Source organism: Rhinolophus ferrumequinum, chromosome X, assembly GCF_004115265.2.
Source record: "Rhinolophus ferrumequinum isolate MPI-CBG mRhiFer1 chromosome X, mRhiFer1_v1.p, whole genome shotgun sequence".
Lineage (NCBI taxonomy): Eukaryota > Metazoa > Chordata > Mammalia > Chiroptera > Rhinolophidae > Rhinolophus > Rhinolophus ferrumequinum.
This window is the reverse complement of record NC_046284.1, coordinates 56,220,592-56,232,605: the sequence shown is the minus strand read 5'-3', so window position 1 is coordinate 56,232,605 and position 12,014 is coordinate 56,220,592. Positions and strand designations below refer to the sequence as shown.

Here is a 12,014-nt window from a genome sequence, read left to right as displayed (position 1 = left end):
CCTAGAGGACTACTTTGGCAATTTAAATATGTAGGTGGTTAGAAAATGCACATGTATTTTTAACTTGGAAAAGTATATATGATTTTCTTAAAAGACTATACAAACTAAAAGAATGGTGTTATCTACAACTGGATATAATCTAAGGAAGAGCATTAATAAACTTTCCTTGTATGATAGTTTCTTTTTTCTTTCTTTCTTTTCTTTTTTTTTTTTTTTGAGAATTTCTATCTAGAGATAAGAGAGTCTTTTATTCTTCTAAACTGACTTTCGTAATATTTCCTTGTAAGAATTTGAGAAATCTAACACTCTTGTGCATTTTAAGATGTCAATAATGTTTTATATGAATTGGAATTAGTTTATACTGTACCTACAGAAACAAGTTTTGCTTATATTCTAGGTCAAGGAGAAATTAAGGCTTAGCAGAGTAACTTTTAAGAAGAGCCTACCTGGAATAGATATCTGTGCCCTTTAATTCTTTGAAACACTCCGCTTTAATATAAAAGACATTTAACTCTATAATGAAAATTACAAAGGAAAAGAACATCTGATTTAATCAGAATAGTTTTAACCAAAATAGATACTGAGACACTAAACCAGGAAATCTAGAATATGTCTGTCGACTCAAGATCCTAATTTACATCCAAATAGACTTCCTTAGTTCTGAATTTGCCATATTATGATGCTTCACTGAAATGTTTCTTAGACCCATTGTGCAGATAGCTGGAGTTGTCAGAGTCAAACAGTCAGGCAATCATGAGTTCAAATCGCTATGTGGCATTAAAAGAGTGATTTAAATCACAGGGGGAAAAAAGCAAAACTGTTCTATAAGGGAAGAGAAGGCGGTCGAGGCAAATGACTAGATAACAGAAATTGGTGATATTGACTGATGTGGCCAGGACTGCAATCTCAGACTCCATGGCCTAAAGAATATATAACTTTTGTGATTAATAATTGTAGGTTGTTAGCTCTTTATCATTCAGAGAGAAGTGCTAGGAAGTTGTGATAGAACACAAGGCTCTTTCTAACAAAAGGCATAAAAATGAAGTCAAGGAAGATGCTAACTGGTTAGAATCAAATTAGTACTACATAGCTAATATTTTTATTGTTATACTAGGATTTGAGTGAAATGAGAGAGAAATTTTCAAACATTAACTTTGTCTCACTGATGCCTAGAACGTGACCTGGTATATATCACACTCTTGACATGTTTATAAAATTAATCAATGAAATGCCAGTACATGGTGTTCTGAGCAAATGGAGAATCCCTCTCCACACCTATAAACATAATAGACATGAAGGATAGATATAATGAAAACATTTAAAATATAATACATGCTTGAATTTAAAAGAAAGGGGACACTTTGTATGCTTATGGCTGTGTTTTAGCACTCATACAGAGGAAGAAGATATGGTTGCTTGTTGGGATAAGGCATGAAACTACATGTGAGATACCTGTATAAAGTTACCATCCAGTAGTGCAATAGCCAGGATAGTAACAAAGACATTTATTTCTGCTTGGGATGCTGAGTGGTAAAAACATCTTTGTGTTATGGTTTAAATTATGAGGTGTGATATAAAATATATATGTATGGTGAATGTTTAAATTCAAAAAAAAATTATTACAGTAAAAGAAACATTGCCACTAATCCTCCTCAAAATACTCCCCCTTGCTTTGAACACACTTATCCCATCGTTCTTGCCACTTTCTGAAGCAGTTCTGGAAGTCCTCTTTCATGAGTTTCTTTAGTTGAGCTGTCTTGGCTGCTTCGATGTCCTGAATCGATTCAAAACATTTACCTTTCATGGTCATTTTGACTTTGGGCAAGAGCAGAAGTCGCACAGTGTCAGATCCCAGGGAGTAAGGTGGATGAGGACACATTGTAATGTTTTTATTTGACAGAAATTGCTGTATACCAGAAGCGATGTGTGACATGTAATGTTGTCATGATGGAGGATGAAACCTCTGGTGAGTGCTGCTGCTAGTAACATCAAGGTAATGTTAATTGTGTTTTCTGACCTTGATGGAATTGTGCGAGCTGAGTTTGTACCCAGGAACATTACAGTGAATTCTGAATATTATAAGGGCTTATTAGAGTGTTGAAGAAACGATGTACATAGAAAATGGCCTGAGAAATGGGCAAAGGGTTTCATCCTCCATCATGACAATGCTCTGTGTCACACATCACTTCTGGTACAGCAATTTCTGTAAAATAAAAATATTACAGTGTGTCCTCATCTACCTTGCTCACCGGATATGGTATTGTGCGACTTCTGGCTCTTCCCCAAAGTCAAAATGACCATAAAAGGTAAATGTTTTGAATTGATTCAGGATATTGAGGCAGCCATGACAGCACAAGTAAAGACCCTCAGGAAAGAGGACTTCTGGAACTGCTTCAGAAAATGGCAAGAATGATGGGATAAGTGTGTTGGAAGCAAATGGGAGTATTTTGAGGGAGATTAATGGCAATGTGTCTTTTACTGTAATAATTTTTTTTTTAATTTAAACATTCACCATATTTTTTGATCACACCTCGTACATCGTTTCAAAATTGATATGTTGAAATTCTAACCCTTAGTATCTCACATGTGACCTTATTTGGAGACAGGGTCTTTACAGAGGTAATCAAGTGAAAATAAGATCATTAGGGTGAGTTCTAATCCAATATGACTGGTGTCCCTTTGATTTAGCTCCATTCTCTTCTCAAATGTGTATACTGAAAATTCCACCTCTCAGGTCTCAGGGTTCCACTCGATCTTATCAGGGCCCTGATTTGAACATGAGACCTGTCAAGCTACATATACAGTCTCCTTTGTATCTCTGATAGCCTTACAAATAATCCTAGATTTGACTTTTAGTGCTCTCCCCTATGGCTGTAGTGTGTCGAATAGTGGCCACAAAAGATATATCCTAGTCCTAAATCCTTGTACCTGTGAATATGATTTTATATGGAAATAGGGTCTTTGCAGATATAACTAAGTTAAAAATCTCAATATGAGATCATTATAGATTCAGTGTGGACCCTAAATTCAATTATGAATATACTTATAAGAGACAGAAATTAAAAAAATTCCAAAGACACAAGAGGGAAAGTCCATGGGAAGATGGAGGCAGAGATTGAAGTGATACATCCACAAGCCATGGAATGCTAAGAATTGCTGGCAGCCATCAAAAGCTAGTAGATAAGTATGACATGGATTCTCCTTCATAACCTACAGAAGGACCCAACTGTACCAACACCTTAATTTCAGACTTCTGACCTGTAGAACTGTGAGAGAATAGATTTCTATCCTCAGATTGTGGTAATTTGTTATAGCAGTCCTAAGAAATGAATACAGTGGCCTTCTGAATTCCATGTGTGTTCTGAGTTGTTAACTGACTGACCTGAGCCTGTCATTAATGCTTTATACCAAGGTATTCAAAAAAATATGCAAAGCAGGCCAACTCTACAATCCTTATGTTTAATATTGATTCCATATTGTTCAAGTGCTATTGCTACTAAATAAAACCAATACTTCCTGAATCCAGTTCATAGATGAGACAGCTCACTATGTTGGTGCAAGTAAGTGATTGATTTCTAGTGCACTACAGCACCACTCAAGGGTAGCTTGATAGGAAAGTCGTGAGGGGATTCTCCCCCATGATCAAATCTCCTCAAACTTCCATGACTACTATCAATGGGGGGTGAAGTGGCCAGAGATAAAGATACATAGACACACAGTCAGTGGTCATATCTAGTTGGTTAGAGATAATAAAGAAACAAGATTGGAAGATCAGAGACAGAGTTCTCGAAATAGATATTTTAATGGATTTATAAGAGTGGGCATAAATTGAGTCGAAATTTGTGTTTGGCGTTAATGTCCATTGGAGAGCATCTGCTACATAGAGAAGCATGAAACAACCAAATGATAGTGTAACTCATTCAGTGAAGATCAATCATCATCTGCACTTGACCACCCCACTGGTTGCATATTGGGCATATGAACAAAGCAATGATGATGGTAGGGATGGAGGTTCTGTGTGGGCCCAGCAGCATGACTTCTCACAAAATGTGATATAGCTCCTGTGTCTGCTGAATGTATAACCTGTCTGAGTCTTGACAGAGATTAATGCTGAGCCCCTGGATTGGTAAAATCCCTCAAGGAAACCAGTCAACTCCTTTGGGGAAAATTACTTACATCAGATCTCTTCAGTATCCAAAGGAGCACTGATTCTTCCTTTCTGGGATTAGCACCAACATAAAATATGAATTGGTCTTTCCACATGCATGTGAGGAATCTTAAACCCCCAGATTCTCTTGAAGTTTCAGGAAAGACAAATGCCTGATTTTTAGTATTGTCTTTCTATTCTTCCTGTACTTCACCCCAATCCAACACAGGTGAGTGTCTTGGTAATTGTGATTCTACAGCTGCTGACGATTATCATTACACTTTCTACAGTAATGGGGTTCTTATTATTGACTGACAAATGAGTGAACCCATTTCCAGAATTAAACACTAAGAGTCTGCTTTCTAAGCTATTTTCACTATTGATTCCATACTGTTCAAGTGTTACTGCTACTACATAAACCCAATACTTTCTGAATCCAGTTCATAGATGAGACAGCTCATTATGTTGTTGCAAGTAAGTGATGTCTTAGTTTAGATTTCCCTAATATCTCCCATATCTACTTCTAGTGTATGTTTGAATCTGTGATCTACCTTGAATTTATATTGGTATAAGATATGAATTATGGTTCAAATTTCCTGTTCATCCAGGATTACTAACCAGTTATCATAATACCATTTACTGAATATTCCATCTTTCCTCCAATGACTTGAAATACCGAATTTATTATGTACAGGTTTCCCCTGCTACCTGAAAGTAGAACATTCCTATGAAAGCTTTCAAAAATCAAAATGGTGTAAAGTCAAGAAGCAATTACTACTAATTTATATGAAAACATTTTTGAGCATTCCTCGACCCATAAAATAATCTACCAAACACATTTAATTACATTTAGTTTCACACTAAGTACACTCTTATGAGATCTCTTAGGGTTTTTTTGATACCTTAGGGCACATCTTGCTAATAAATGCATGATATAACTCAAAATAAAGGACAGATGCTCACAGATACAGTTCAAAGATATGGTGGTTTAATGCTGAGATACAGAATGTAGTTCCTGGGGAAAGAGATGGGCAGTGCCACTCTTGCTGCTTACGGTGCATGCTGCTTCTATAATGGCTTGCTGAAAAACAAATACTGAACACTATTTTTGCTTTTCACCGTTTTTTGGTAAAAACAAAAATTCTCTTTGTAAAAGCAAAGTGGTATAACACAAACTTTTGAAAAGCAAAGGATACCTGTATTAACTTCTTGTGTTTATTTGTGTCTATTTCTGAACTTAGTATTCTGTTTCATTTGGTCTTTCTGTCTAATCAATGTGTCAGTAGAAATGTATTCTTCTTCAAACATGTTATGATGATGTCATGCAGGGAGTCACATGGGGTCTCTGGTCCCGCTCTCCACATAAGAACGCAGGACATGGTGAGGCCAAAAAGGAACACCCAGGGAGCCATAGGTAGGGGAGTCATACCACCATATTCTCGTTGGCAGCTGGGTTGGAGACACAGGAAGCAGGAGCCACAGAATCCGCAATCTGCCGTCCACTTCTCTGTCAACCAATCAACCCCACTTGCTAGCTGCAATCCGCTCTTGCTAGTTCAACCACCATCTTCTTGCTAGCCCCCATTGTGCTGCTACCATAGCCACAGCAGTTATATTAGCGGCCAATGACTCACTGGTTACAGCTGATGGCCAACTAGCCACAGCTGATGGCCATCCAATCACAGTTGATGGCCATTTACTACCTGAGCCAGCACCTTTCCACGTGAGGCTGAGAGCCTGGAAACTGCACTCTTGGCTCCATCCCCACAGATGACATGAGAAATTATGTATGGAATTTACTTTCAGAAAGCAGTGTTAAAGACATCAGCAAAAAGGTGGAGTTAGCAGCTCCAAACTTCTGTGGTTTCACAGAAACATAAAAAACAAACAAAAACAGGAACTGTTAGAATTAAAGTTGTTAGAACTCTGGAAAAGTCAAAGGTTTACAGTAACCAAGAAAATGATGAAACAAGAAAAAGGCAACTTAAAAACTATAGGAAATATTTGTGGCATTTTTACTTGCCCTTGCCTCACTCTCTCCTCAGATCAGTTGCAGTCTGTGTTCCCAGTGTGGGATTCTGGCCCCTAGTTCTAGCAGAAGCAGAGCAGACCTTATTCACAAATTATTGTGAATGTCTATTCTTACATGTCTGGATGCCATTATTTCTGTTTTGCCAAATGTGCAACTGACTCAGGCTGGAAAAGCAGCAGGTATTTCTCAGAAACATTTTAAGGCTAACAAAAATCACACCACTACTTAGGGAAAAAGATTAAAGTTGACACCACATAGACAATATAAATCTTGAGAAAAAAAGCTAGGGAGAGATTTTATTTTGGGAAATTAGGGCATCTAATAGTACTCATGCATACTGGAGAATTTTGAAAGCCATGTGCATGACCAGGATAGGATACATACTCAGAAAAGACCTGGGAAGATCCTAAAGTTTCACTCCTGGATAATTTAAAGGCTTAGTGAAAGCAGGAAGTGAAGGCTGAGGTGAAATTGTAAGTAATCTGGCTAAGTGTTAGATGAATATCCACTCCAGAGCCAATCTGCAAAGACTGGAAGAAGATTTTTGTTTTGTTTTCAGTTGCTGACACTTAAGTTAATCTCAGTCAAAACACTGGCTAAACACAAGATAAGCTTTCAAACAACAATTGCATACTCTGGAGAAGGAGAAAAATCTGATGTCCAGAATAACCACATTATAGAATTAGAATGTCCAGTTTTCAACAAAAAATATTATTAACCATAGAAAGAAACATGAAAACATGGCCTATTTAAAGGAAAAAAATAAATTGATGCAAACTATCCCAAAGAAAGCTCAGATGTTGGACTTACTAAACTTTACATCAAATGTCTCAAATATGCTCAAAGAACTAAAGGAGCACATGCAAAAGAGCAAAAAGAAAACAGTAAAATAATATATAAACAAAATGAGAATATCAGTAAAGAGATACAAATTATACAAAGGAACCCAACAGAAGTTCTGGAGCTAAAAAGTAAAATAGCTGGAAAAGAGAAACAAACAAACAAACAAACAAACAAATACCCACTAGTGGAGTTTAACAGTAGAAAAGAGAAAGAAGGAAGAATCAGTGAATTTAAAGACAGGACAATTAAAATTATCCAGTCTGAGGAGCAGAAAGAAAAAACAATGAGAAAAGTCAACAAACCCTAATGGATCTGTGGGACTCCACCAAACAGACCAACATATGCATATGGGAGTCCCAGAAAACTAAGAGAGAAGGGAGCAAAAAGACTATTTGAAGAAATAATGGTCAAAAATTTCCCAAGTTTTATAAAAGACTTCCATCGATATATCTAAGAAACTCAGTGAGCTCCCTGTAGCAAAGTCTCAAAAGATCCCCAGCAGAGACACATTACAGTCAAATTGCCAAAAGACCAAAAGAAAATCTTGAAAGCAGCAGAAAAGAATTGGCTCATTATGTACAATGGGTACTCAAGATTAACAGTTGTTTTCTCATTAGAAACCATAGAGGCCAGAAAGCAGTGAGGTGACATATTTAAAGGACTGAAAGAAAAAAGAAACAAAACGAAACAACAACAAAAAAAACTTATCAACCAAAAATTCTCTATCAGGAAAAACTATCCTCCAGAAATGAAGGAGAAACTGAGACATTATCAGATAAACAAAAGCTAAGGGAATTTGTTAATAGTAGACCTGCCCTAAAAATATTGCCAAAGAGAGTCCTTCAAACTGAAATAAAAAGACAATAGACAGCAATTCAAAACCACGTGGAGAAACAAAGGGCATTAATAAGAAAAACATATACACGTAGCTAAATATAAAAGCCTGTATTGCTGTATTTTTGGTTTATAAGTCCTCTGTTTTAAAAATGAAATGCATAAAACAATAAATAATCAACATATAAAAATGTAATCTGTGACAATTACAATATAAGGGGAGAGGAATGGAGACATATAGGAGGAGAGTTGTTTGTATACTATTGAAACTAAGTAGGTGTTATTCAAAATAAGTTATTATAGGTGTAAGATGTTAACTGTGATCCCTAATTAACCACTACAAAAAAAAATAATAGAAAGTATAGCAAAAAAAAAATCAAAGAAGAAGAAATTCAAATTACATACTACCAAAAAAATCAGCTAAACATAAAAAGACACTCATGGAGAAGTTGAGGGGATATAGGCATAAATGATATACAGAAAACAAATAGCTAAATGATGGAAGTAATTTATTTCTTATAAGAAATTACTTTAAATGTAAATTGATTAAAATCTCCAATTAGAAAGTAGAGATTGGCAGAATGAATTCAAGAACATGCTCCATCTATATGTTGCCTACAGAGACTCACTGTAGATAAAAAGACACAATGAAGTTGAAAGTAAAAGGATGTAAAAAACATTCCATGCAAATAGTAACCAAAAGAGAGTTGGGGAGTATATATTATTAGAAAAAAATAGATTTTAAATGAAAAAAATGTTACAAGTGACAAAGTTGGATAATTTACACGGATAAAAGGTTTAATCTATCAAGAGGATATAACACAGAGCTGCGGTCTGCACCAGCCAAGCGAAGGTGATTCAGAGCAAAGATGGCAGTCCTCTCCAAGAAGTATGGTTTCGTGGTCCTGACCGGGGCTGCCAGCTTCCTCATGGTGGCCCACCTGGCCATCAACGTTTCCAAGGCCCGCAAGAAGTACAAGGTGGAGTACCCGACCATGTACAGCATGGACCCCGAGAACGGGCACCTCTTCAACTGCATCCAGCGAGCTCACCAGAACACGTTGGAAGTGTATCCTCCCTTCTTATTTTTTCTAGCTGTTGGAGGTGTTTACCACCTGAGAGTAGTTTCTGGTTTGGGCTTGGCCTGGATTGTTGGACGAGTACTTTATGCATATGGCTATTACACAGGAGACCCCAGCAAGCGGAGAAGGGGAACCCTGGGCTCTGTCGCTCTCATCGGTCTGATGGGCACGACTGTGTGCTTTGCCTTCCAGCATCTTGGTTGGGTTAAAACTGGCCTGGGCAGTGGGTCCAAATGCTGCCATTGAAGAATTAGAGAGTGTTTACAAATTCATTCATTTTGAGTGACTTGCTTTTATTTACACTGACTTTTTTTTTCTAAATATAATAAAAACTTATCTGGCATCAGCCTCATACATAAAAAAAAAGAGGCTATAACACAGATAAACATATACACAGACCTAATAACAAAGCCCCAATATATATGAAACAAAAATTGGCAGAATTGAAGACAGAAATACAGTTTTAGAATAAGACTTGAATACTTCAATACCCTACATTAAATCATGAATAAAACTTGTACACAGAAAATTAATAAAGTATAAGAGAACTTGGAAAACACTTAAACCAATTAGAACTAACATATATATGGAACACTCTACCCAACAAGAAAAGAATATGTATTTTTCACAAGTGGACATGGAACATTCTCTTGATTAAACTATATTCTAGTCAACAAAAGAAGTCTTGGTAAATTTTAAGAAACTGACATCATATGAAATATCTTCTCCATCCTGAATAGAATAAAACTATAAATCAACAACAGAAGGAAAGAGAAACCTCATAAATATGTGGAAGTAAAAAAACACACTCTTAAACAACCAATGGGTCAAAGAAGAAAAGGGGAAGTTACAAAATACCTTAAGGTGTATGAAAACTATACAACTTAAAATGTATGAGGTGCAGCTAAAGCAGTACTTAGAGAGAAATTTATACCTACATTAAAAACAAAGATTCTCAAATCAATAATGTAACTCTATACCTTACGAAACCAAAAAAAGATCAAACTTAGTCCTAAAGACAGCAGAAGGAAGGAAATGATAAAGATTACAGTTGCAATAAGCAAAATAATAAACAGAAAAGCAGTAAAGAAAATTTTTGAAACCAAAAGTTTCTTCTTTAAAAAGATTAACAAAATTGACAAACCATTAGTTAGCTTAGCTAAGAAAGAAAGAGAGAAGACCCAAAATTCTAAAATCAGAAATGAAAGAGAGAATATTCCCAGAATATAGAACGGGGAGCCCAGAAATAAACTCATGCATATTCATATATGGTCAATTAATTTACAACAAAAAGAGCCACGAATACACAATGGGAAAAGGACAGTCTTCAATGCTGGGGATACTGGACAGCCACATGCAAAGAATGAAACTCGATACTACTTTACACCATACACAAAAATTAACTCAAAATAGATTCAAGAATTGAATACAAGACATGAAACCATAAAACTCCTAGAAGAAAATGTAAGTGGTAAACACCTTGACGTAGGTCTTGACTATGATTATTTTGAATATGGCACCAAAAGTAAAAGCAACATAATCAAAGGTAAACAAGTAGGACTACTTCAAGCTAAAAAGCTTCTGCATAACAAAGTAAACCACCAACAAAATAAAAAGGCAACTTACTGAATGGGAGAAAATATTTGCAAATAATAAGGGGCTAATATCCAAAATATAAGAAGAACTCATAATACTCAATAGCAAAAAACAAACAATCCAACTAAAAATTGGGGAGAAGCTCTAAATAGAAATTTTTCCAAAGAAGACATGCAAATGGCCAAGAGGCACATAAGAAAATGTTCAACATCATTAATCTTCAGGGAAATACACATAAAAACCACAAGGTGATATCACCTCATGCCTGTTAGAATGTCTATTACCAAAAGCCTACAAATAACAAGTGTTCATGAGGATGTGGAGAAAAGAGAATGCACTGTTGGTAGAAATGTAAATTGGTGCAGCCACTGTGGAAAATAACATTGCGCTTCCTCAAATAAATAAAAATGGAACTACCGTATGATCCAGCAATTCCACTTCTGGATATTTATTCAAAGAAAATGAAAACACTATCTTGAAAAGATATGTGTGCCCCCATGTTCACTGCAGCATTATTTATAATAGCCAAGATATAGAAACAACCTAAGTGTCCATTAATAGGTGAATGGATAAAGAGGATGTGATATATAGATGTAGATATGGATCTAGATATAGATAGATAGATATATACAAAGGAATATTATTCAACTATAAAAAATAAGGCAATCTCACCATGTACAATAACATGCATGGACCTCGAGGGCATTATGCTAAGTGAAATAAGTCAGATGGAGAAAGACAAATGCTGTATGATCTCTTTTTATGTTGAATCTAAAAATCAAAACAAAATGAACAAAAAACCTCCTAGATACAGAGAAAAGACTGATGGTTGACAGAGTGGTGGGCAGTGTGGAAAATGGGTGGATGGAATCAAAAGACAAAAAGAAAAAAAAAAAAGATCACTAGAATTCCTATCTCAAAGGGATTTTGTAAAAAAAAGGGGGGGGCATTCCAGTGAACTTTTAGAAATAAAAAAGGATTGTAAGAGAATACTTTGAATAACTATTTGCCAACAAATTAGATAACCTAGATGAAATGAACAACTTTCCAGAAACCAAATTTACCAAGACTGAATTAGGAAAGAACAGAAAATCTGAATAGGCTGAAAACAAGTAAGGAGATTGAATTAGTAATTCAAAATCTCCCAATAAAGAAAAGCACATGACCAGATAACTTTATTGGTAAATTCTGCCAAATATTCAAAGAAGAGTTGACACCAATGCTTCCGAAACTCTTCCAAATGTTGAAGACAACAGAGCACTTCCTAGCCCATTCTAAGATTCCAGCATTACCCCGATACTAAAGCCTGACAAAAACACACAAGAATAGAACACTGTAAACAATATTCCTTAGAAATATAGATGCAAATAACTTCCACAAAATAGCAAACCAAATGGATCATTGTATTATAAGGATTATACACAATGACAAAGTGGGATTCATTCCTGCAATAAAAAGGGTGATCCAACATACAATATCA

General features: G+C 35.7%; 1 protein-coding gene across 1 annotated transcript; it reads left to right on the top strand.

Moving 5' to 3' along the window:
• Window positions 1–8,704: 8,704 nt before the first annotated feature.
• Window positions 8,705–9,292, top strand: LOC117026457 (microsomal glutathione S-transferase 3-like). Its single transcript, XM_033113186.1, has one exon. The coding sequence runs from the start codon at window positions 8,726–8,728 to the stop codon at window positions 9,182–9,184; it is 459 nt and encodes a 152-aa protein (XP_032969077.1). The 5' UTR covers window positions 8,705–8,725; the 3' UTR covers window positions 9,185–9,292.
• The last annotated feature ends 2,722 nt before the right edge of the window (window positions 9,293–12,014 follow it).

What these genes read in the sequence shown, in the direction of transcription:
- LOC117026457 (XM_033113186.1), top strand. Translation starts at nt 8,726, where the DNA reads ATGGCAGTCCTCTCCAAGAAGTATGGTTTCGTGGTCCTGACCGGGGCT.